The sequence below is a fragment of the Polyergus mexicanus genome, unplaced genomic scaffold, assembly GCF_030449975.1.
Source record: "Polyergus mexicanus isolate NDT 795.1 unplaced genomic scaffold, iyPolMexi1.0 SCAF_27, whole genome shotgun sequence".
Classification (NCBI taxonomy): Eukaryota; Metazoa; Arthropoda; class Insecta; order Hymenoptera; family Formicidae; genus Polyergus; species Polyergus mexicanus.
The window spans coordinates 3,581,796-3,609,701 of record NW_027223347.1 but is presented as its reverse complement, the minus strand read 5'-3'; the positions used below and the strand labels follow the sequence as shown (position 1 = coordinate 3,609,701).

The window sequence follows — 27,906 nt, the reverse complement described above, 5'->3', positions numbered from 1 at the left end:
AAGGCTCGTCGAATGTCTCGAAAGTCTCAAAGCAAGAGCACGAGAATTCTACAGTCAAGTACGAATAATATCCGGGCTATGATGCAGGAATCTGCATCAGGGGACGTACAGGAGGTGCATTGTATCGTCGGCTTCTACGCTCCAGAGTCAAGGGGACTTGCTCAGGTAGGTAAGTACCGTTCGACGTGCTACGTCTGACGCCAGTCAGGCTGGAACCTTCGTCGTGTCAAGTGCCACGGGCTCCTGAGGAACCGTACACGTGTATAGTTCTTTCATAATCGAGTACACAGACAGAGCCCGTTTGATTTTAAAAGGTATGTGGCCAAAAAAACAAATTGTATATGATTATTAATCTTTATAATATTTTGACATTAAAACATTTGCACGTTTATTGAATTAAGGGTAAGAAGCTCGTTCGATAGAGTTTCAGTGACACATAAATGTAGCAGTGAATCAAGCAAAATATGACACAATATTGCATTCATTTTAACGTTTCTTATGTTATCCTCTTATTTTTTATGAACATATTTCAGCCAAGTAATTTGCGCATCGCGTTCAACATATACCAATGTATTATTGAAGATATCTCAATTGATCAAATTGACAGATAGATTATAATATCTCTTCATGTTTGTGCAATATTATATCTTTATAATAATTAAGACATTAGGCGCTCGTCTAATGCTGTAACTGTAAGCATTCCGTAGAAATTAATCTCCTACAAAACTTCCGCGCGCAAAATTTTCCCGTCGTAAATAGCGTAACGGCAATTCGAGCTCCAATGATCGCCTTTCCACATTCAGAAACACCATCGAACACGCTCTACTTGACTGCGACTACCGTTGCTGCTGGCGCGGCCACGCGAATTTTTCAACCGTCAATTCTCTCCGCCGCCAACACGCGTGTAATCGTAACTTACAGCGAATTCATGTGTTTGTCTTGTTGATCACATTGGTCAAGTACGAAGCTGGCTGACTGTATCCGAGATATTAAGTAACTGTTCCGCTGCCTCATAACCATAACATTACAATTTGTAAGAGTAAGAACGTCTCACGTGCTTGAACTTGAAACTGTATAATAGTACAAAGTAAACTGAAATTGGAATGAGTATATAAATTTATAGACTCGATACATGGATTCTTTTATTTATATATTTATTTATTTATTTATTATAAAAAAAATTAATCTATATATATACATAAAATTATAAATTAAATTTAAGGGATTAATCTTTACAGAGATTAATTTTAAGAAATTAATTTATAATTTTATATACAAGGTGTCGAAAATAGTAATACAAGCGAAACAGGGATGATTCCTCATGTAAATACAAGTTGAAAATGTAGAATAAAGTTTTTTCACATATAAAGATTAGTTTTCAAGAAAATCGACTTTTTGAAGATCCATTCAATACAGGTGTATTTGATTAATGAAAGTCGTATCCTGCTACACATAACTATTTCTATTTGTTATGAACAAATAGAAATTGTTATGAACAAATAGAAATAGAAATTTGTTATGAACAAATTTCAATAATGCATTTATTTTATTAAATCGCAAATTTTAAAAAATGTCACTTTTTCGCGCACAAAGTCGTGCTCGGCAAATTAAAGAAGATATAAGATATAAGAAAATTAATTGTTCATAAATATAAATAGAAATAATTATGTATAACAAGATTTGTGCGAGCTGATTCTTATTATTGATTAAATGTATATATATATATATATATATATTTTTTTTTTTAACGAATCTCAAATTTATTTTCGTAAAAACAAAACTTTGTATGAAGAAAATTTTATTCTACATTTTTGACTTGCATTTACATGAAAAATCACCTCCATTTGCATCATGACTTTTGATACATCCAATATACAGCGTGGCCCACGTAAAGTGTTACAAGCTAATAACTCTAAAAATATTTGTCAAATCAAAAAACTGTTTATGAGAAAGTTTCATGTTTTCAAAGAACCTTTCTAACTACGTAAACTTAAAATTGTCCCCGCTCCCCCTCTAAAGGGGGCGGAGGGTAACTTTAAAATTTTGAATGAAATCCCCTATTTTTTATTGCATATTTTTATAGCTTATCTCAAGAGCTATTCAAGAAACTATAATAAAGTATTTTTTCATTAAATACTTTTTGAGTTGTTTTATATCTTAATTTGACATATTTTGATATAAAAATTAAAATATTTAGTTTTCGATAATATTACCGTAATACTTTTATGTACAGAATAATGAGATAAATTAATTAGTGTAAAGAGAAAAACAAATAATTGTTTTAAAAAATGCATTATAAATAATTACATATTTTTTCTTACAAACAATAATTTTTTTTACATTAATCGATTTGTTTTATTATTCTGTACACAAAAGTATTATGATAAGATTATCGAAAACTAAATATTTTACGAGATATTTTATTTTTCATATCAAAATATGTCAGAATAAGATATAAAATAACTCAAAAAATACTTAATGAAAAAATACTTTATTATAGTGTTTTGAAAAGTTATCGAGATAAGCTATAAAAATATCCAATAAAAAGTGAGGGGTTTCGTTTAAAATTTTAAAGTTACCCCCCGCCCTCTTTAGAGGGGGAGTGGGAGCAATTTTATGTTTACGTAGTTAGAAAGGCCGCTCGAAGACATGAAACTTTCTCCTGAACAATTTTTTGATTTAACAAATATTTTTAGAGTTATTACCTTGTAACACTTTATATGGGCCACCCTTTATATCATACGAAGGAATTGGCGTCCTATATATATATAAAAATAAATAAAAAATATTATTAATATTATATTAATATTAATCAATAATAATTATTAATGATGCAATTTAAAATGCATGAAAGATTGCATCATTTATCCTTTTATATTAAAATAAAAAATTTTTTACTGATTCTTAGTGGTTATGAAAATGTAATTGATATTTGAAATAGAATATTTCTATTGAAGCATTCAGGGAAATTGCCCGAGTGACCAACGATAAAAGCGCTTATTCAGGACTTTAACCGTTCGGTGCCTATCGCTAATAATTTATGATAACATGCAACTAGCTTTTCGATGCCTTTTTTTAATGTTAGTCAGCCAAGGTCCTTTCTTATCAACATGATGATAAGTAAGTCACCTCACATAAATAATTTCGCACATTCGCTGAAAATCAACCGAATTATAAATGCAAATGTGCAACTTCGCATACTACATGACGTAGCAGCATACTTTGTGAAAAAAGCAATTTGTCCCGTTAAATAAATGATTAAATACTTATATTTTTTTTTGTTTACTTATTTATTTTGTCCGGATATTTCTGTTAATAACCGTCAATAATTTTGTCAAGTAAAATCGATATAATAGCCTATTTTTGATACAACATGAATTTTAAGAAGGCGTAAATAATTGATAACTATCTTTACTATTACATACATAGTTTTTTGTCAATTTTGTCACAAACAGCAAAATTCCATTAATATAACATGACAAATACGTTAGCTTTATTATCTTCCTCCAATTATTTTATAATTGCTTTAGCTTTTGAGGTCATGCTAAAAGTCTGCCGCAGCATTATAAAAAATGACTAATATATTAGTAATGATTTACGAAATTGCACGATTATGCATTGTATGCATTTCAGAGTACTCTTATGCAAGGTATACCGTTACATCAAGGTCACCGTTATTGCGATAATTTACGCGGAACATTTTTTGAAAAGATTCGACATTAACATGCCGATATAATTTCGAAAGCAAATTGCTTCGCGAAAATAATAATGTTGGCTAACAATTAAATCGCCGATGTTCGCTTATTTAATTCACTCATATTGTTCAAAAAGGGACAACAATTATACAATTATATGATTTTATGACAAAGAAGTCGATTGTTTCTTCCTTGACCTCGAACCTCGACGACATTGCAAAAATTTCGCACGAGCTTTCCCTCTCAACAACCGCTGAAAACGAGGTGATTTCTTCGTATATTACGTGTGTGTATGTTATGTGTTTACGCAGGATATTTATAAAACATATAGCAAACAAATGTGAAATTAAATAAAAGTCAAACAACTTTCACGGTCACGTTCTTTCTTCTTTTGCAATGGCAACAATATTGCAATCTTAATTTTTTTTTCGCGTTCAATAATAATGTTACATTATGTGGATACATTTTTTTTTTAGAATCAATATAATTATAATAAGCGCACGCAATGTCATTTTTTCTGGCTTAACAGATATTAAAAGTTGTCTATCCTCCGAATTAAAAAAAATAAAATAACACATCCACAGAAAATATTAAAAAATCAAACAAGATTGAATTATTTTTGATTTTGTAAAAAATATAACATGTATTTAAAATAAAATATTTAATAGGCGATTTTTATCGGTAAATAAAATATCGGTTATAACAAATTCCTTGCTTTTACTTCCAAATTATCTAACATTGAACATCAGTGTTATGTTCAAAATGTATCATATATTTATTAAATGTGACTGGCGAATCGGCTCCTTATTTCTGCGGACAATCATTGACGACTTCGGCGCGTTAGGGTAATGATGACTAACAGTTCGTACCGTTAGACCGAATCGTTATTCGTCCAGCTGGAGAATGTCAATTTCCAATGGTTTACGGTACTCAAATTGCGCGTTAGTACACATTGGCGTTACGCCGATCATTTAGCATCATTGTCTTCGCTCGTGACAGTTGTTGCGATTGATCCTTCAGATTGATAATCAATGGTGACAAGTGACAATGTTACTTACTCTACAAATAAATTAGAATCGCCTTAGTGAACTAGACGAAAGCTTGAATTTTAGTCAGATTAAATCGTCTATTCTTTCATATTTCATAAATTCTTAGACTCACATGAATAAATTGTAAAACAATAAATATAAGAAAATATATAAATATATTTTTATAAATATATACTTATATATATATATATATATATATATATATATATATGTATTTATAAATATATATTTATTATAAATTAATAAATCGTGTATCAGAAAAATGAGTAAAAAATCAAATTTTTTCTAAGAACGAATCGACTCCAAATTAGTCAATAAGAAATTTCGTTATGTTAAGCAGGTATGCGAATTTATAACTGTCTACATAATACATACGTAAAGATATAATCGCAACTGTTATGCTTATTCCTTGGTGCTGACTCACACATTCGTCACTACTGCTTTCGTACGTCTTGAAAATATGCGCATGGGTGTAATGTACTACCATCACTGGCGAAGCGACTGTGTCAAAGGAACAACGGTATCCGAGTGGCCACGAGCCGAAACATTTCCGGTATATCTCCCGCGTTTAAAATCTTCCCGACAACGATCTTGCGGGACGCAAGTCTCCTCTTAAATATTATTCGACGTCTTTGATCAGAAGGCAAGTGAGTCCCACCGTTGTAATCGCACATCGTTAAATCATAGAGACATGTTGATCTTCGGCGATAGAACGATTATACAACAGGTAAATTGTCGAGCAATTACGCTAACCGAATGCTATATTGCAGAACCGGAAGGATGTGGTTATCGAGAACATCATTTCTACTCGTATTAATCGGGTTGGTGATCTCCGAGAGGGACAACGAGAACGATGCGTCCAACGTCTTCATCGAGGAGGCGAAAAACTTATTCAGTCAGAAGACGATCGAAAACATGGCCCATGCCTTTGCGGATTCCGGCAAGCAAGTACGATGAAAATATTCATATATAGGCGAAAGTAAAACCGGGTAGACGGGTCAAACCGGATACCCCTGTTTTTTCGTAATAAGTGCTATTATTTATGACTAACTTTATTAGTTATAGATTGACATCATCATTATTTTAAAACAACCCGTGCCCCTGTGCATACGATATTTTTTTTTAATAGAAATTCAAAGTTTTTAGTCCAAAAAAGATTGATATCGAAGAAAGAATCGAGTCGTCCTGTTTCGGTAAATGCAGCGTTATATTTTGTACATATTAGAGAATATATAATATTAGTTTTGATCGGCACTTTGTACGTCGAATATATAACCGCCGTATTTCCCATACAGCACCGCAAGATTGCAACAACATTGCAGCAACATTTTTCTGCAAGATTGCAACATTGCAGAAACATTACGAAATGTTGCTGCAACGTTGTTATGATATTGCAGCAACAGTAAAATGTCCGCCTACAGAAATATTGCAATATAATATTGCAGCAACATAGCAATATAATATATATGCAATAATGCTTTATGTATATTTATCGTCATAATATCTTTAACATATGAAAAAAATAATAAGAAATTAGGCATATAAGAATCAGGATTTAGTGTGTATATAGATTTTCTGTATTATAACAATAACGAAATTATAAATTGTAAATTTTTCGGTACACATTCGACTTCCTTCAGTGACAGAGAATATCTAAGAGAAATAAGAAAAAACTCAATTTGCAATTTTGTAAATTCACAATCTCTTTGTATCCGAAATATTCAGATATGCAAAATAGATTGTGGTGGAGTTACGCATACAACAAGTTTTTTCACATCTCTTTTGTTTTCATATAATCTCAAAATTTATTTATTAAAATCTGAAGTATCTTGCATGTTTGTCCATTCTTATATAAAATCAAAAATTTGATAATAATTTTTGATTTTATATAAGAATGGAAACTATTAAAAGAATTCTTAGTCCAATGTCTGAGTCCCTTGTGTTGGGGTTATATCATACAATTTAAACTAATAAAAATAGTTATTATATCTTTTATCTTATTAGCCGCTCTTTGTAAACTTTATATAATCATCGTGACTAAAAATTAAATGCGGAATAGATAGCGCAATATGCGCCGCATAGCGGTAAACGAATAAACTAGCGATTATCGAATACTTTCTTTGAAATATTTTTGGAATGTTGCTGTAACATTACTAAAGTTATATCGTAAAATAATGTCTTTGTAATATTTCTGCAACATTAAACTACAATATGCAATATTGCAATATTGCAGCAATGTTGTTGCAAGCTTTAGTGCTGTATGGGTTGTTACTTCCGTGTTGGGGCAAAACCAGATACTTACACATTTCATGTAATGAAAAGAGGAAGAACTGTTTTCCTAACCTTCTTTCCCAACAAAAAGCAGTTGGAAACACAAACTACTACTCAAAAAAAGAAACCATTCAGAAAAAAGCTTTTTGAAACTCTTAAAGTTAAAAAGTTAAATAAGAAAGACCTGCAACAATGTCGAACAAGAAAAGATCTTTATTTGTAATTTATGTCAATCAAGCGACGCGGTAGCGTCGCGACCTCAAGTATATTAAAAAATTCGTTCAGCTTGTCAACGGTTTGCCTATGTACAGGGGCCGCGACGTAACCAAGTAGCTTATCCGGAATTTTTACTCTTAATAAATTTTCGATTAAAATACCTGAGGAACTAAAGGCATAATCAAAAATCTAACGGCACTTTTCTTATACAATGTGAATGCAAGCTTTCGATTGCGACCAGTTTGAATAAGATTGATGCAGTCAATCCTGAGGTATGATAATTGTATCGAGTGAAATACCAGAATTCTGACATTTATTTTTCTAATTCAGACTCTCACATACGTATGCTCGCACATACACACGCAAAGCGATTTTGTCCCTCAAGGCGCGTTTGCAGCACTCATGTAAAATTATTCGCTTGAATGTGCAAATACGCCTTGAGAGACAATGTTGTCTATGTACGTGCATGTGTATAAGATAATAATGTAAGGTTATAAGAGTATATATCGCGCGGACAACATAAAAAATGAGTTATAATATATATCGCGGAATAATGGAACAAAAAGACGAGAAGTGATAAGAGTATCGCGGTATAGTACAACAACTAAGAGAAGTGATAAAGTGAAAAGAAATTATTGAATTTATATACTATTAATAGTGTAAGAAGAGAAGTGATTTCTTTTAATCGATGTCATATCGAGCAAAGTTTGGTTACATTAATAAAACTCAGCGAATACTTACAGTGGAATGAATATGTGCATTATCAATTATGACATATTTGTGATAAATACATTATTGGAAAATGATTATGAATAAATCGAAGGAATATTTAGAGATTTTGGCTAGCCATGTTTTCGATAGCTGATGGTAATTATACGCGCGAATACGGATTCATGTATATAATGTTTATTTGTACTTTATATATAAATATAATTAATGCATAATTAATATTTTTAGATTAACTTACAAATGGCTAAAAGCAATGAGTTTATATTAATATAGCAATATAATCTATAATAAATCTTGTGAGAGGTCTATTAAAAATATCATAAAAACCACAGCATTGAATACACATTTTTATTATTTGGTTTTATATAGAATAATAAAATGATAAAATCATATTGAAACACTTCTATAGTATATACAAACATTTTGCGGATCTGGAATTACTCGTTCTATTTGGTTCTGAAAATGTAAATGTTTATTTATATTTTATATATAAATGTATTTAATGCGTAATTAATATTTTTAAGTCACTTACAAATAGCTAAACAATGAGCTGCATATTTACGTTAATATAGCAAAACAAATGTTGGGAATTCTATCAAAAATATAACATTATATAGAGTTGAATTGAAAGCGTCACAGTTAGGGTATGAAATAGAAATATTAAACATTAGTCAAAGAAGAGAAATAAGATAATAATTTTGTTTATACATTATATAGTAAAGGTTATTTATTTTCTTAGACTAAACTCTCTAGGGACAAGACTTATTGTTAATCTATTTAATTCTTTTTGATATAATGGTTGAACTTATTTTTTTAAACAATGAAAAACATGGAAATTTATGGTTTATTTGGATAGAGCTGCCTTTTGCAATATAATGTTATCAGAGAACATTAGAATATTTGTCATCAACAAAAAGTAGTTCAAATTTGAGTCAAAATGAGGAGGAAGAATTGCTTAGTGATACTAAATTGCAGATTTTATTATAGGAACGTATAAAAGTTTATAATGATTTGGCAGTTGCGTTGATTAAAACAGAAGCTTACGGTGCAGTTTTAGAAAATGTGAAACATGAAGATGCCAACTACAAAATTTTAAAGCACTACTTAGAAAAGGTTATGCAAAAAACCTAATCTTCTTTTTATTTACTCTATCTTTAATTCTTTTTTAAATAAGTTTTATATATTCTTGATTTATATTTTATATGTAGAAAATTCAAATATGTGTGTATATATATTATGCATATCGTAGGAACAATATTGAGACACAAGTGGGAATATGCAAAAGCTTATGCAATCTTTTCCTCTCTCTCCATTGAATTCAAAAATTACATCCAGAAATGAAGATATTTACTACAGAATTAATGACTTTAAAGGATAAAATTGCTAAATATGTAGAAAAAGATAAGCGCCTATATCGCAAAATGTTGGGTGTAGTTGAAGATATTAGAAATCCATCAAAAGATATAAAAGCAAATGATAAAAGTAAGTAATTAAGTAAATATAGATGCTAATAAAAGCAAATGATAAAAATAAATAATTAAGTAAAAATAAATGCTTTCTTTTTCTTCGTCTTTAGCAATTTTATCTTTTAAAGTCATTAATTCTGTAATAAATATCTTCATTTCTGGATGTAATTTTTGGATTTAGTAGAGAGAGAGAAACAGAGAGAAATTGCACAAGTTTTACATATTCCCTTTTGTGTCTTAATATTGTTCCATCGATATGCACAATATATATATATATATATATATATATATATATACACATATTTGAATTTTCTATATGAAATTAAAAAAGATTAAATATTGTAAATAAAAAGATTAGAATTTTTGCAATACTTTTCCTAAATAGTGTTTTAACATTTTGTAATTGACACCTTGATTTGAAACATTTTGTAATTGACACCTTGAATTGAAACATGTTTCAAATTTTCTAAAGCTGCATCATTAGGCTTCTGTTTTAACCAACGCAGCTGCCAAATTATTATTGTACAAACTTTTATACGATCCTTAATAAAATCTGCAATTTAGTATCACTAATCAATTTTTTTTCTCATTTTGATTCAAATTTGAACTACTTTTTGTCGATGACAGATATTCTAATGTTCTCCGACAACATTATATTGCAAAAGGCAGTTTTATCCAAATAAACCATCAATTTCCACGTTTCTCATTGTTTTAAAAAATAAGTTCAACCATAATATCAAAAAGAGTTAAATAGATTAACAATAAGTCTTGTCCCTAGAGAATTTAGTCTAAGAAAATAAATAACCTTTATTATATAATTTATAAACAAAATTATTGCCTTATTTCTCTTTTTTGATTAATGCTTAACATTTCTATTTCAGGCTCTAATTCTGACGCTTTCAATTCAACTGTCTATGTAATATTTTTGATAAAATTTCCACAAGATTTATCTTGTTATTTAATATAACATGCAACTCATTGCTTAGCTATTTGTAAATGACCTAAAAATATTAATTACGCATTGATTACATTTATATATAAAATCTAAATAAAGATTCACACATTTCCAAAACTAAAAGTTACGAATAATTCCAGATCTACAAAATGTTTGTAGATTATAGAAGTGTTTCGATGATTTTATCATTTCATTATTCTTTATGCCAATTAAAAATGTGTATTTAATACTGTTGTTTTTATGATATTTTTGGTAGAATTCTCACAAGATTTATTTTGCTATTAATATAAACTCATTGCTTAGCCATATTTATGTTAACTTAAAAATATTAATCATACATTAATTACATTTATGTAAAATTAAATAAACATTATATACGAATGTGCCTTTGCGAGTATAATAATTAATTTATCGTTTTCGAAAATATGGTCAGCGAAAATCTTCCATAATCTTTTTTCAACAATGTATTTATGACAAATATGTTAATTGACAATGCACAGTTTCACTCAAATGTAAACATTCGCTCAGTTTTGCTAATATAATCTAACTTGGTTTAATATGACATTGATTAGAAGAAATCGCTTCTCTTCCTTGCACTAGTTTGCGAGTTTCTTAGTGACTATTAACCACTTTATTACTTTTCTTCTTGTGTTCCACTATTCCGCAATATATAAACATATTTAATAAATCAATAAATGCAAAAAATATTTGATCTCTTTTGGTTATATCATTTATTAGGATACATTTTAGAAGGAATTATATACTGTTAAAATGTATGCGTTTATTCAATAGAATGGACTTGTGTCATATTCATATTAAATGTATGAATAAGAAACAAGTCCATTTTCTTCGTAATAAAAACAATTTCTTTCCTATTGCTTTAATATTTTGATATTTATTCACTTACACATTTTATATTATTATTATTGATTATACGGTTTGTATACATGTTTAACTTCTGTATTAAAATTATATTTATCTATAAAAATAAGATAGATAAGTGATTGATACTTAAGATTATTTATAATCTTGTATTCAATACTTATAATCAACATGGTATAAGCTTTGTAAATATATACTGTTTATATAATTCCTTGTAAAAAAGAATTTACTTTCTATTAAATAAATTTAAAAAATATCGCATCCATGTAATTTTATATTTTACAGGAATAATGCCAAAATTTAAATTTTTACAAAAAGCAGTAAAATCCCACAAAAAAACCTTACAAAGATAAAAAAAACGCCAAGTGTATAAAAAAATCTCAACTTGTACGTAAAAAAAGTTTAATATTTACCCTTAAAAAATAACGGTTAAAAAAATTTTTCCTTGAAAAATAATTTTCATAAAAAATAAAAAACTAAAAAATGATTTTTTTCTAAAAAATAACTCTAAAAGATAAAAACCTGTAAAAAATCAAAACTAAATATGAAATCAAGTTAACTAGCCAAGTACATAGAAGCAGTTCAGTTTGTAATTTGAAATAATATTTATTTGATAAAATCAGTCTTGGATTTATAGAAATATTATAGATTTTCTCGAGAAAATTAAAATGCACGTTATTTTTATAGAATTACGTTGTTATGTCCCCCCCCCCCCCTTCCAAATAAATATTATATATAAAATAGCACAATTATATTGCGGATTTTATTACAAATGGTATATCATAAAACTACTTAACCTTTAATGCAATAACGTCGATCACATCAATCACCAATTTCGAGTTTAAAAGTGCCCCGTGTCAAACTAATCGAGTTGTTTTGAAATTAATCATAAGTTTTACCAGATAGGCTTGGAACGAAAAGGATTAAAATTAAAGTGACATACAAATGCTTGGCGTGCCCGATCTGAAATAAAAATTTCCAAAAGATTATGAGAAATCATTATCAATATGTTAATTATCAGAAATCATTATCAATATATTAATAAACATTAATGACTTATAATGCGACTCGGGAACGTCAAGACAACTCAATTAATGCAAAAAAAACAAACAAATAATTGGCTAAAAAAATACATTGTAAATAATTTTTTTAAAAACAATTTTTTTTTTATACTGATTGATTTCTCTTATTATTCTGTACATAAAAGTATTACGGTAAGATTATCGAAAACTAAATATTTTACGAGATATTTAATTTTTTATATCAAAATATGTCAGATTAAAATACAAAATAACTCAAAAAGTACTTAATGAAAAAATACTTTATTATAGTGTTTTGGAAAGTTCTCGACATAAGCTATAAGAATATGCAATAAAAAATAGAGGGTGTCCCATTTAAAAAATTTGAAGTGATTTTTATATAATCTTGACGGTGCTATTCAAGGTCATACTAACATTATTATATAATGCGCCACTTAGAGCTCTACAACTTTTGCATGAAACATTTTTCACGAAAATGCGTTGTTTCCACAAAAAACTATTGATACGAGCGTTTTGTTATACTCTGTGTCTTTTTTTTAATTTATTTGATTCAATTTCAATCTATTTATCTATTACATCCATCTAAGTATGTTGTTCATTTTATATCAACACCTCAGATACATACTCAGAATTGAAATCACTGATCTCGTTTAAGACTTTACAAACATTCAATTTTTGTATTAATTCCTACAAAAATATGAGCGTTAAATATAAAATGTAAATACAAAATACGGAAATTGACAGGTAGGCGACATGTTGGAGAAAAGATCCGCAACAGATGGTGTAGGCCAGATTATCTCTGGGATTAGCAGTTTAATGTCGGGTGGCCAAAATAATCAGGCATTTGAGATGGTTGGTACGATCTTAAGTGCCCTGACCGCGAATGACAATGTCGGTAAGAGATCGGCGAGAGACACGGTGGACGATGAGGGGAATGGCATAGACTGGGGCAACATAATCAGCATGGGCAGCATGTTTCTCCAACAAAAAACCAACAACGACATGCTAATGGGTCTCGTACCAATGGTTCTAGATGCTCTAGGTCATGGAAATAACGACGGCCACGTCAGCAATAACGATCACTCGGCCCATTCCTGGTTCCTGCCGCCCATATTGGAGAACATTCACGTCATGTGGGAGCATTTCAGGTATTGCGGTGAAACGTGTGATTCGAATATATATATTTCTATTTATCTTCATTTATTTATTCATTTATTTATTCATTTATTCATTTATTCATTTATTCATTTATTCATTTATTCATTTATTCATTTATTCATTTATTCATTTATTCATTTATTTATTTATTCAATTATTCATTTATTCATTTATTCATTTATTCATTTATTCATTTATTCATTTATTCATTTATTCATTTATTCATTTATTCATTTATTCATTTATTCATTTATTCATTTATTCATTTATTCATTTATTCATTTATTCATTTATTCATTTATTCATTTATTCATTTATTCATTTATTCATTTATTCATTTATTCATTTATTCATTTATTCATTTATTCATTTATTCATTTATTCATTTATTCATTTATTCATTTATTCATTTATTCATTTATTCATTTATTCATTTATTCATTTATTCATTTATTCATTTATTCATTTATTCATTTATTCATTTATTCATTTATTCATTTATTCATTTATTCATTTATTCATTTATTCATTTATTCATTTATTCATTTATTCATTTATTCATTTATTCATTTATTCATTTATTCATTTATTCATTTATTCATTTATTCATTTATTCATTTATTCATTTATTCATTTATTCATTTATTCATTTATTCATTTATTCATTTATTCATTTATTCATTTATTCATTTATTCATTTATTCATTTATTCATTTATTCATTTATTCATTTATTCATTTATTCATTTATTCATTTATTCATTTATTCATTTATTCATTTATTCATTTATTCATTTATTCATTTATTCATTTATTCATTTATTCATTTATTCATTTATTCATTTATTCATTTATTTGTTTATTTATCTTATACCGTTCTTTAAAAAATTTGTTGATTCTTCTTGCTTGAAGATAAAATCTTGTTTGAATTTGAAGATACCATAAAAGTTAACGAAAAGTTATTTATATTGAGAGAAAGAACTAGAAAATATTAAAAGAGAGTGACTTAATATTTATAAATTTCTCTTGTCAAAATATACGCTATTTTATATTATTATTGACATTTTTTTTTTTAGTAATTCGGAACTTGGACAAATATTATGGAAGAATAGCGGTCTATCGAAAATAATTGTTCAAATGTCGGACGAAAAAGGTAACATTTTGTGGGAAAAGATTCTAAACAGTTTTGAGAATCCTATTATACGTCGAAGATGGATCAATTCGCTCACGACTTTTGTGGCCGACTGGATCTCTCATGTTTCTGAACCGAAGAATCAGCAACGTTATCTTATGGCTATGCAATATGTCGGCAATAGTTTCCTCAAGTCTCAGGGATTCCCGAAAACGATGATGTTTGACTCCACGAGACCAACGGAGAGCCTTACCAGGTTAGCATTTGTAATAATTTACATAATATTAGATACGTTCAAGTAAAACATAGACTAAGAGTTTTATGAAATAACGATTTCAGTCTATGTTTTAGTTGAATCTAATATTTATTAAAATATATAATAAATTATATATATTATATATATATATATATATATATATATATATATTTTCCTCTCTTTTATAAAATACAATATTTATATTATTTAATATATTTATTATATAAATTATGCAGGATGTCTGGTAAAGATTGTGCCAACGCTCGTGAGCGAATAGAGCACAGTAAAATGAAAAGATAAGTCCTGTAACATTTTTTTCTATAACGCTTAATAAATGAGTTATTATTGAATAAAGTTTGCCAGTCAGCGCCGATCTTTAGCCGCGCGCCTGATAATGTATGTGAACGCTCCGTCGCTACGGCGGCGCACACTATCAAGCGGATGGTTCACCTACGTGCGTCCGGCTAAAAGTCGGCGCTGATTGACCAGACTTTACTCAATAATAACTTTACTCAATAATAACTTTTATTAAGCGTTATAGAAAAAAATGTTATAGGACTTTTCTGTTCAGTTTACTGTGTTCTACCCGCTCACGAGTGTTGGCACAATCTTTACCGGACACCCTGTATATGTATATACAGGGTGTCTGATAATAATCGCCTCATCCGTAATGTGCAAGTAGAGTGGATTAAACTGAACAGAAAAGTGCTATAATATTTTTTTCTATAACGCTTAATAAAGGAGTTATTATTGAGTAAACTCTGGTCAATCAGCGCCGAATTTTAGCCGGACGCACGTCGGTGAGACACTAGCCTGATAGTGTACGCCGCCGTAGCGAATGGGAACGCTTACGCACACTACCAGGCGCGCGGCTATAGGTCGGCGCTGATTGGCAAACTTTATTCAATAATAACTTCTTTATTAAGCGTTATAGAAAAAAATGTTACAGGACTTTTCTGTTCAGTTTAACCCACTCTACATTATGGGTAGGGCAATTATTATCGAATACCCAGTATACACATATAGTATATGTATATAATATTTATATAATATCTATATAATCTATATAATCTATATAATCTAATATATAATCTATATTCATATACTTCGCGCGTGCGCGCGAACTTTCCGCAAACGGATATATAACAGTCAATATTAAATTTCACGATCAGATTGGCAAACGCGGTGGCGAAGAAATACTTAAACATGAATATTGACAGTCATCAGTATATAAAACCAGCAATAGCGTACTTCCAAGAATTAGTAAACTTGGCCTCCGAAAAAGGATTTATCATGTCCAGAGTGAATGCACGAGAGCTAAGCAACAGATTAAGCGAAATCATCAACAACGATATCATTGCCCCCAGTCTCAAGGTATAACTTTTTTCGCATAACAAATTTACCGCGCAGATGCACAACTTGTTTTGTCACTTTGTTTTCTCATTTTTAAAGTTTTTTTTATTTATTATTAAAATAATAATGCATATTTACATTGAGAAAGTTCTCCTCAAAAATTTAATTAATATTAGGATACTTTTTATAAAAATATAATTTTTATGTAAAAAAAGAGTAATACATGTATAGATAGAATATCTTAAATATCAATGTAATATATAAGTTATAAATCTCTTGTTTAATCATGATCATGTTGTACTTCTATATATATATATATATACACGTATATTAGGTATCACTTAAAGACCATCCATGAAGTACATAGTATTATTCCTTGCCAAAAAATGAGCCGTAAAATTCTGAATCATTTTCTTCTATAACACTTAACAAAGGAGTAATTATTGAGTAAAGTCAGGCCAATCAGTGCACGTCAATGAGATGCGCGCCCGGCTAAAAATCGGCCCTGATTGGTCTGACTTTACTCAATAATTACTCCTTTATTAAGTGTTATAGAAAAAAAATAATTTTTCGACTTATTTTTTGGTAAGAAATAACGCTTTGTGTTTAATAGGCTGTCTTTAAGTGACATCTTGTATATCGCACCTAACCTTATCTCAAATTAAATTTCGATGATTTTTTAAAAGCATACATCATTTATTTTCAGGTGTATCGAGCATATAAATGGGCGACAAAAGTGCCGCATTGTGCTAGTCAAATCTTGTGTACTATAAATGAGAAGAGTCAGCAGGACGACAACAAGGAATCACGCCTACGTAGTAGCCTGCTGATGACAGCGAGTTTCCCAGCTGCTTGGGCAGTCAGTAACAAGTTAGGAATCAATTTCTGGTCACTCTACGGAGCCATCATGGAGCGCGAGGGGTGCATTGTGAGTAAACTATATAATTAATAGAGAGAAAATGCAGAAGATGTGATTTTAATAGAAGAGAGTTATTTTAAATTATAATAAATTTTTTAAAACTTATATTTTTAAATTAAGGTATATATAATTTGTTTTTTATATATCTAGGAAAGAGTTTGAAGGTAGTTAATAACGATCATAAAATGATAATTATTTTGAAAATTAAAACAATTTGTATTTGTTGATTTCTCTCGTCTTATCTCTATTCTAAACAGCAAGAAGTTAATGTGAAACTTTTATTCTGTTTTCAGAGTAAATATCCAGCGGATTGCACTGTTTTCCACGAAGAAGAGATCAGAGCGACTACCGAAAATATTCATAACGAGCTTTGAGCTTAACTCGCTAATAGCCTGTGAAAGATATTGGCTATTAAGTCACCTCTAGACTAGAAAGACGTGCCGCGAAGCCGTGTGTGTTCTCTTTCATCCACACTCTATAACATATTTATTGCACAAAAATAATGCGCTCGATGAAATTAGGCAGTCGTTAGATTGCGACGATTGATTCGATAGAAATAACTAAACTATCAAGAACTATTACTTCTTTATATGTACATATAAGCAAAAACACTATATAAAACGTCAATCTTAAATACTAAATTTTAATAAAACATGACTCTAAGCGACACAAACATTGAAAGACGTTATGAAGATATACAGAAAACGTCCTTATTTTATGGATATTATTTGAATATGTTTATTTATGTTTTGCAAAGGAAGATTCTGCGAAAGCATGTACAATATATGCATAGTATATGCAAAACATCGATAATTAATCAGATAATTTGAGAAATAAATACTACATGTGTAGTTAAGAATATTTAAGAAGATCCATCAAGTTTTATGTATGTATATATAAAACTATATACTTTTTGTGTATCATTGGAATTCAAAATTAATTAATAATAATAGATCACATTTTCTGACACAGAATTGCAAGTAAATCCTATGATCTTATGATGCGTTCTATTTATATGAATAGATAGATTTTAATCTCTAATTAAAAGCCATTGAGTTGACAACATTATTCGTTTTTCTCTTAATTGCTTATGTAGTATTCGTTACTTAATATAAAGAAAAGTGCACGCGCATGGATCTCCTCATACGTATTATGCATTAGCGCGTCTCTTTCGCGAGTGCAATAACATGTGGTGCTCAAAAGTCTCTACCCTATATATAGGCATAAATGTCATGTTAATAATTGTATCCACGAATACACATATCGCGTCTTTCCTCCTGTTTCATCTCTTTATTATTTTTTACTATAGATAAATCTATAAAAATTCTAATATATAATTAAAATAGCAAGAAGGCACATTCCCCTTTGCAATACGCTCGCTGTTATGGACGGCGACTCTTCCTTTTATGTGAAAAATAGAACCTCTCGAGTCCGACTGATGACGAGCGACTCGTTCCAACGTGGAACGGAAATCCTATAACTGGATACATACGACACAAGTTCGTGAGAATTCAAGCTACGGTATTCGGACATTCGTAGCGAATCCACAAACAACAGTGTTCTCCGTAATATTTTTTGTAAATAGTAGATAAAAGATAAAAATAAAGATCATGTGTGTGAAATGTACAATGGAGAGAGGTGTAAGTCTGCTTTCTTTCGTGCGTCCTAATGTGGAATGTACGCGTCGATCGACTTTTTCACGGCGTATTTATTACTTCTTTTTAATGTTCTTGCACGCCCACTCTAAGCCTTCCTGCGGAATAAAAAAGAATTTATTTTTTACAGATTTGTGTAGGACGAAAAAAACAAACTTTTTATGAAAAAAAAAACAACAAGCCTCGTTCTTTTCATTTTTATTTTTCCAGATATTTAATATCTTTATACGATTACTGTAAATTGATTTTGCATTATTTTTAACTTTTTAAATAATAAATTTAAATTAACCCATTATTATTTTACATGTAACTTGCATTCCAATTGGCTATATAATTATGTAATTATTATTTTTAATTAGATACATTTTCCAAAAACAAATCAAAATTAAACTTGAATAAATTATATTTATTGTACATATAAAAACACAATTTGCAATTTTTAAAAATGCGCTATAGCTAATATTTCAAATAATATTTTAAATATTATTTTAATTGTAATTTGCTGCAAAAATCTAATTAATCTATTAAAATTACTTTTTAAAAAGAGTGATTAAAAATATAAGAATTTTAGTTTTTTTATTATGTTAACAGAAAAATATTTAAAAAAATAATATTATATTTAAAAAATAATGAAAAAAAACATGTTTTCTTTCAGCCATTTTTTTTATTATTAGAAAAAAACAGTTTTTTTATATCTCTAAGAACGATAAAAATTATATTTATATGACCTCAGATTTTTAAAATGTGATAATGAATAAAAAAAAAGAAATGTCCTGATAAAATTTAAGTGCGAGAGAATAGATATCTATCACACACGTACCTTCACGCCCTTGCCCTCGATGGCGATGCACGATTGTATTTGCCAATCTCGATCCTTGATATTGTGTAAACCAAGTCCTTCCGCTATTTCGGCCGCTGTCACGGCATGTCCCAGGTCTTGCTTATTCGCATATACTAATAAAGCTACTCCACGTAGCTTCTCTTCCAACAGAAGCTCTGATAATTCCTGTCCCGTTTCTTCTAGCCTTTTGATATCCGCACTATCAACGACGTAAATCTATTGCCAACAAGTATTATGAAACTTTAATTTGCATTCGAGGGAGAAAGATACATCTGAACGACTCTTAAGAAATCTAATGTATAAAAAAAAGACAGAGTTTATAGAGAAAAAAATAACGGAATATATCTCTGTTTATTACGTAATTAAACATAATTTATATAAAATAGAAATAATTAAATATGTATCGTAACATCATCCGCAAAATTTTGTATTATTCTACTGGTTAAACGTGGATAATCCTTGCAAATTAATATGTAAGAAATTGTGAAAGAAACATCTCGTATTTATACAGATGCATACTTTTAATAATTAAACAATATAATCATAAATCGTTTCAAAATCATTTTTCTAATTATTCGTAAATTCATAGCGTTACTATTGCGCTATTTCTGTATTAACAATAATTATTATTATATCAAATATAAAATACGATGTTATTATTTATATATGCATATGTATTGAATATCATAAAATAATTTGTATATACAGGGCGTTCAAAAAAGATGATATCAAATTTTAACAGTATGTAGTACTCGTGAAAACAAATCGAAAAGTTTTAATAAACAATACTCCAAAAACCATTTATTGCCAAATTATAAAGCATTTTCTGTTATTGTAGCATTGCCATTTGCTTTGCCATACACGAAATGAATGTCTGTCATTTCAAAATTTGTGTACAAATTAGGCATTTCTCAAAGAACACAAAACCAGATACTGTCAACAATTTACCGTTTTAAAGCCGATCAAACTATGATAATCAATACAATGATAATAGATGGTCATTCACCGGCGTTCACAGATAAACTGATACATAATTGAAAACTGTCAACAAATACATCGCGATATTCATTATTTGTCATCTTTAGAAGATCGTGAAAAACGAATGTATGAACGGTTGCATGTAAATACATTTACAATGCATTCTTCTGAAACAAACGGAAAATACATCCAATGTTTTATAATTCGTAAATAAATGGTTTTTAGAGTATTGTTTATTAAAATTTTTCGATTTCTTTTCACGAATACTACATACTGTTAAAATTTGATTCCACTTTTTTTGAACACTTTGTATATATTGTTTAACACATACATAATTTCTGATAATTAAAAAGAAACAGAAGATTTTGCTACTTATTGTTAGAGAAAACAACTTACACTTTCTTTTATTATGTTTTTATATATTAAATTGTATAGATAATTGTATAAAATTAAAAAAATCTATATTTTATATCATATATTGCTCTTGTAAAATGTTATATAAAAAATTCTTCATTAAAGAATAATATAAATAAAACGTAATTAAAACATTTATAATTTATATATAATATTTATAATTACAACTTGAAAATTTGGGGAAATAATGCAAAGAAACTTACAAGTACATCCGTATTCTCGAAATAATTTCGCCAATAAGGTCGAATCTTTCGAGCTCCGCCAATATCCCAAACGTTTAATTTGAAACCTTCGCTCTGGACGCTTTTTATATTAAAACCTTGTGTTGGAGTAACCTTGAGAAAATTAATTAAAATCATATCTATATTGTATAATTTGTCATATTTTGAATGTTTAACTCTCACTTTATCACAATCTAACCTAACACGTTTTCAAGTATTAAGAGGAGAAACTTACCTGCGTGATATCCTCACTAGCCAAAGATTTCAAGATAGTCGTCTTTCCGGCATTGTCGAGGCCCAACAGTAATAATCGTAATTCTTTATCAGGATTTGATCGCAATTTCCGCAAAATAGCAAGCAGACCCTGACATTGAATATCAATTACTTGTGCAAATAATTGTAATATATTGTGTAGAATATATTTTTTTTTAATTACAGCATGTTGTGTACGCGCGTTTTTACATTGCAATATAATTGCTGATAAATGTATTATTTATTTGTCATAGTAAGTTAATTTAAATTAAACTTTTTTTCTCTACAACAATTATACAATATGTTCGAAAAGTCCCGACCACCTATTTTTCTCGAAAAATACGCACCGGACAAAAAAATGTTTGGAACAAAAATTGTATGGTTTCGAGGAGGCCATAAGATGATTTCATTGGTTTGACCTTGAACAGTTATTTGAAAATCACATGATGGTCACATTTAATTTTTTAAATGGGATACTATATTTTTATTGCATATTCTTGTAGTCCATCTTAATAGCTTTCCGAAATACTATGATACAGTATTTTTTCATTAAGTACTTTTTGAGTTATATTATATCTTATTCTGAGATATTTTGATATAAAAAATCAAATATTTCGTAAAATATTTAGTTTTCAATAATCTTACCGTAATACTTTTATGTACAGAATAATGAGACAAATCAATTAGTATAAAAAAATAATCCTTTTTAAGAAAAAGTATGTAATTATTTACAATGTATTTTTTTAATCAATTATTTGTTTTTTTACACTTATTGATTTGTCTCATTATTCTGTACATAAAAGTATTTTAAGATTATCAAAAACTAAATATTTTACGAGATATTTTATTTTTTATATCAAAATATATCAGATTAAGATATAAAATAACTCAAAAAGTACTTAATGAAAAAATACTTTATTATAGTGTTTTAGAAAGCTCTCGAGATGGGCTACAAGAATATGCAATAAAAAATATAGTATTCTCTATTTAAAAAATTAAATGTGACCTTCATGTGACTTTCAAATAACTCTTCAAGGTCAAACCAATGATATCATCTTATAGTCCCCTTGAAACCATACAACTTTTGTTCTAAACATTTTTTTGTCCCATGCATATTTTCCGAGAAAAACAGGTGATCCGAGACTTTTTGAACACACTGTATATGACGTTATACTATACATTATTATAAAATTTTATATATACACAAATATCTCCTTTAAATAAATAAATTTGTATTATGATATGTATGTGTGTATCATTTTTTACAAAAAAAAAATGCGGTATTGCATTTTTTGTCAAACTGTCTAATTAGCTTGATTTTCTAATTAATAAATTTTGCAATTGCAAGAGAGAAATTACATGTTCTTATGTATCAATATTTTATATTACGCGCGCGATCAACAGTGCTACAATCATAAGAAATTTCTCCAAAGTAATTCCCTTTTAAAGGGATGGGTAAAAAAGTATGGCGACGAAAACAATCTGTATCATCTCAAGTGCATAGAAAGTGTATAGAAATATATATATATGTTCAATATACAGAAAAATATAAGTGAACTCTTACATTATAAGATGACAGAATTATCTTTTTAATGAACAATTTTACAATTTGTAAGAAAGTTTTTATATAACGCTTTATACAAATGTATTTCAGGGTATATTGTGATTGGTGTGGAATCTTTGTAGGTTATAGATTATTTTGATTACTTCGTGCGTTCAAGAGTATAATAGGCAGTGGTAAAAAAGAGTGCATAATATTGTGCAATTGCATTTAATTCACGTGACATTTTTACCATCTTGTTGTTATTTCAGATACTCGAACGAAGACGTGTTAACCAAATGCTGTAATATATCGACTATTTCGACTAGAAAATATTATGTTATGTTTCTGGTATCCAAGGAAGATAGTGACATCTACATACTCTGATGTTGCTCTGGTGTTACATGATGATCAGCGCATCTGATATCGATAAGTGAAGTTGCTATTTCGTTACCATGTGCGAATAATGACATTATTACTGTTCTTTTAAAACAACAATAGGTAAATTACAATTTGTTACCTATATAAGGTATTTTATGATCTATGGGACAAACTTCAGAGGATGATAAGACTCATCAATTTTGATTTGTTTTATCAAGAATCAATTTTTATCAAGAAATCCAGATCTTTGTCCTGACGGAGCATTCCTACGCATTCAGATCATCTGAGGTAATTGATCGCGCGACAGTATTGAAAGATAGACTAACAATAAAATCCACGTCCTTTAATTTTGTTTTTTGTTTTATTGTTATTTTTATTTTATTTTATTTAAAGGATGTAAACGAGTATATATTATTTAAAAGATGTGAAGTAGTGTATATATATATTATTTTGTATCAGACATTACGCTAACATTATCGTGTGACCGATTGCCTATCTCACAGGCGCTTCGACTACAAAGTAAAGCCCTTTAAGGATGTCGGAAAATATGGATTTCTTAATAAAAATTGATTCTCTTAATGAAACCTATTACCTCTTAAATTTGTCATATAGGTTCTGAAATATCTTGTATATATAAATATATAAATAAATATAATAATAAATAAATATATGTATATGTAATATATGTAATATTTCTTTTGATTTAAAAATATATTTTTTTTATTCATGTTATTTCTTTTTCAATAACTGGATGATTTATAATTTCATTAATTATTTAAATTTTTGATTAGCAATCAAATGTAATTTTTATAATAATAAACTAAAAAATTAAATATAAATAATTATATTAAGTGCTATCGAGAATTTTCCGGGCTTATTCTATAAAAAATATTAGGTATACCTCATTTACAATTTGCCTCCATTCCCTTCCATCTCCTTGTGACCTTTATACACCTTAACACTTCTACCGACCTTCAAATTTTTTCTAGAAATTTTTTTGCTGTAGCGTGTGAAGCATCTTCTGCGATTCGATCTCGATCTCTTGTATCGTTTCGAAATGTCGCCTTTTGAGCTTCAGTTTCATTTTTGGGAACAAAAAGAAGTCACAAGAGGCTAAATCTGGCGACGATCCTCACGAACGATATTTGCAATTTTTTCAATATTTTCGGGGATTGTGTTAGTACGCGGCCATCCTGTGTGCTTTCGACCAACGTTTTGATCAAAGTTTTGTGTCAAATTCGAAAAATCGACCACCGAGACTATCGAAATGATTCGTCAGGCTTTTGGTGACGACGCTCTAAATCGTACACAATGTTTCGAGTGGCATGCATACTTCAAAAAGGGCCGAATGTTGGTCGAAGACAAGCACATAGGACGGCCATAACTTCCGAAAATGTTGAAAAAATTGTAAAAATCGTTCGTAAGGACCGTCGCCAGATTTAGCCCCTTATGACTTCTTTTTATTTTCAAAAATAAAACTGATGCTCAAAGGGTGAGATTTCGAAACAAGAAATCAAGACCGAATCGCAGAGGATGTTTCACACACTAAAAAATGTTCAGAGAAAATTTGAAGCATAGCAGAATCGCTAGGGTGACTCTATAAAGTCACAAGGAGACTACTTCGAAAAGAATGGAGGCAAATTGTAAATACGATAAGCCTAACATTTTTTACAGAATAATTTCGGAAAATTTTCGATAGTATCTCGTACATATATTATAATTTAGAAAATACAACAAATAACATAATATAAATTAATTAAAACATAAAAATAATATAATAATTGCCTAATTATTATCCTATTTCATATAATCGATTCCACAGAACAATATTAAATAATAGATCGGTCCTGGTAAAATCTGCAACATTCAATAAACTAATGTTTATGCGTTACAGTATTTCTTTATATCAATAATTTAATAATTCATTGAAAATACATATCATACAGTTATCATATAGAAACTATGGATACTCATATACGACTAGTAAAGAGTGGGCGAACGGACGTCCAAATACCTGAATATTTTATGAGCTTTATTATGTATTTACTATATATTTATTCACAGAAATATGCCAGTGTATTATACCGGTTTAAATGCCAGCCCGCTCTTTTCCAATCAGGATGGAATTATCACATCAATAGCACATTTAACTCAGATTCCATTTGCTGGAGTCACAGATATTGAGATTAGTTGGAATTATTTTCTTTTCTGGCAGGATACAAAATTATATATTACTGGAAAAATCAGTGATAACAATGATAAAAATAACCCTCGTTTAATTCAAATTCCAGAGGAATCATCAGGAAGGTAATAGACATAAAATATCATTATTTTTTTTATTAATAATTTTTTCCCTTACATATTTTATTCTCTTTGTTCAGTTGTAAAATAGCTATTCCTGGTCGAGAAAATGTAATTATTTTATCAACACGTAATGAAATCTGGAAATATAAGGTGTATGATGACTCTTGGCAAAAAGTGACACCTTTTATTTCCAGCAATGATAATACACTGCCTGAATATGCCATCAAGTTATCACAAGCAGGATGTACAGTAGTTCTAACTAATTTAGGTAAATCAAGTATTACCCTATTATTTCATTAAATCCGGTATCATGCCATTAAATATATATTTTTACAAAAACTTTCTAAATTTTTTATTTGTTAAGGACGTGTATTTAATGCTCCACTTTTGGTTAAAATGCCAAAAAGAGTCAAGTTCGTTGATCTTGCCTGCGGTTATGATCATACCATTTTATTAGCAGAGAATGGTGATGTTTACTCAATGGGGATGGGAATGTACGTAATGTTGCAATTACATATTATACGTACGAATTATTCAAAAATATTTAAGATTCCACAAATTCACTTCCCAATTTTCAAAATTTCAGATAACATTTTCGCACAAAAAAATTGTATACAAAAAATATATCACATTCAAAATAATATATTTAAAATATTATTTCGATTAAATTTTATTTGTGACAAGAAGACCTCCACGTAAATTTTCATAAAATTTGTGAAAATGTCATCTTTAAACTAGAAAATATACGAAGCCTTTTTATCGTAAACAGTAGTTTTTATCGGAATGATAAAATATATAGTTTTTAAATATAAAATATTGTATATAAAATATATTTAAAAATATATAATTTTTTTTTTTTTTTTATGTATATATATTTTTACACAGATTGTTCAATTTTTTTTATTTGTGATAAAAATAAATAAATTACTTTTTTCTATTACATAATCCATAACAGACGTGGTCAATTAGGACACGATGAATTGGAAAATTGTGATGATCCGAAACTCATCGAGGCCTTAGCAGGTCTGAAGATAGTACAAGTATCAGCGGGTGGTTGGCATACCGCAGTAATCACCGATCAAGTTAGTGCATAAAAAAAATTGATTACTTGCACATGTCATTATATGACTCGTAAATAAGACCAGTTTAATGCGATAGGGTGATTTATATACTTGGGGATGGAATTCAAATGGAGAACTAGGAATTGATAGCAAAGACAAAAAAGTTCACGCTACTCCAACTTTAGTGGATTTTAAAAATGACAAAGGGGAAACTATAGAAATTAATGTAAAAAAAGTTGAATGCGGAAGTTCTTTTACTATATGTTTAACAAGTAACAATATACATTTATTAATATATATTACTTCGATAAAGATCGTCTTTTCTAGAAATAAAAAGACAAGTGATCTATATTTCTTCTTTTAGACGATGGTTCTTTTTGGGGCTGTGGTACTAACAAGTATGGCCAATTAGGGAAACTTCAGCAGGACTTTGAAAATACATATAATTTTATTAAATTAAACATCCAGCCATTAGATTTTAAAACAGTGAAAAAGTTTAAATGCCACGAATGGGGTACGGCGATAATTACAGAATGATATTGTATTTTATATATTCAACGATACAAAATAAAATCCTTGCAAATTATATTTTTTTCAATCTTTTTCTTATTTAACCTTATATCATATTCTTTGCATGCATCTCGTAGATTTGTGTCGCTTCTTTTGCTTCTATCAACGGTAAAATAAATCGACGATTGTTAGCTAATATTTCTTCGTCAATTAAAGAATGTGGTGGCGTCGGAGGAACCTCTATATTTAAATCCTCCGTAACTTCACGCTCTCTTTTTACATTAGTGGTCGTTCTCTTTCCTAAAAGTAAAAATTTCGACAGCTTACAGTTATGCATTACGTTGTATACCTGTGATGAAATAAAAAACAATAAGCATTATCGAGAGAAAATAAAAATTGACAATATTATGGTAATAAATTTGTAACAATTAAACAACATTCACAAATACATGAATATTACATAGTTACATGGATTTTTAATATGTGTTTTTTTGCATTATATCGCGTGCATGCAAATAAATATATATATTGTATATATACAGGGTGTCCCATTTTAAAAGTTCCACCCTCATAACTTTTCAGGATCAACGTTTGAAGGAAAACGACTCCGATAAAAGTTGTAGGGAACA

General features: G+C 28.8%; 4 protein-coding genes and 1 pseudogene across 7 annotated transcripts in view; 3 read left to right on the top strand and 2 right to left on the bottom strand.

The window, feature by feature from the left end:
* Positions 1 to 14: 14 nt before the first annotated feature.
* LOC138943530 (uncharacterized) lies at positions 15 to 18,753 on the top strand. Of its 2 annotated transcripts, none has more exons than XM_070314420.1 (7): positions 15 to 314; positions 5,515 to 5,692; positions 13,048 to 13,451; positions 14,537 to 14,848; positions 16,021 to 16,222; positions 16,908 to 17,129; positions 17,414 to 18,753. In XM_070314420.1, the coding sequence occupies exons 2-7, from the start codon at positions 5,525 to 5,527 to the stop codon at positions 17,492 to 17,494; spliced, it is 1,389 nt and encodes a 462-aa protein (XP_070170521.1). In that variant the 5' UTR covers positions 15 to 314; positions 5,515 to 5,524; the 3' UTR covers positions 17,495 to 18,753. The 2 variants fall into 2 exon arrangements, with proteins under 2 accessions (XP_070170521.1, XP_070170520.1); XM_070314419.1 differs by lacking the exon at positions 15 to 314 and adding an exon at positions 5,140 to 5,387.
* LOC138943581 (peptidyl-prolyl cis-trans isomerase FKBP8-like) lies at positions 7,487 to 10,109 on the top strand (annotated as a pseudogene).
* LOC138943534 (ADP-ribosylation factor-like protein 3) lies at positions 17,934 to 23,366 on the bottom strand. Its single transcript, XM_070314426.1, has 5 exons — positions 23,275 to 23,366; positions 21,465 to 21,593; positions 21,212 to 21,343; positions 19,596 to 19,832; positions 17,934 to 18,873 (listed from the first exon to the last, which is right to left on the bottom strand). The coding sequence occupies exons 1-5, from the start codon at positions 23,275 to 23,277 to the stop codon at positions 18,832 to 18,834; spliced, it is 543 nt and encodes a 180-aa protein (XP_070170527.1). The 5' UTR covers positions 23,278 to 23,366; the 3' UTR covers positions 17,934 to 18,831.
* Positions 23,286 to 27,335, top strand: LOC138943532 (RCC1 domain-containing protein 1). Of its 3 annotated transcripts, none has more exons than XM_070314422.1 (7): positions 23,286 to 23,522; positions 25,467 to 25,709; positions 25,784 to 25,974; positions 26,071 to 26,200; positions 26,662 to 26,788; positions 26,865 to 27,039; positions 27,132 to 27,335. In XM_070314422.1, exons 2-7 carry the CDS (start codon positions 25,471 to 25,473, stop codon positions 27,302 to 27,304), a joined length of 1,035 nt encoding a protein of 344 aa, XP_070170523.1. In that variant the 5' UTR covers positions 23,286 to 23,522; positions 25,467 to 25,470; the 3' UTR covers positions 27,305 to 27,335. The 3 variants fall into 3 exon arrangements, with proteins under 3 accessions (XP_070170523.1, XP_070170525.1, XP_070170524.1); XM_070314424.1 differs by lacking the exon at positions 23,286 to 23,522 and adding an exon at positions 23,550 to 23,690; XM_070314423.1 differs by lacking the exon at positions 23,286 to 23,522 and having other exon boundaries at positions 25,316 to 25,709.
* The window catches only part of LOC138943531 (uncharacterized), a 35,754-nt gene continuing 34,478 nt past the window's right edge, over positions 26,631 to 27,906 (bottom strand). The window contains exon 7 of the mRNA XM_070314421.1: positions 26,631 to 27,577. Coding sequence (XP_070170522.1) covers positions 27,384 to 27,577 — 194 coding nt within the window. The 3' untranslated portion in view covers positions 26,631 to 27,383. The remainder of the gene's footprint in view (positions 27,578 to 27,906) is intronic.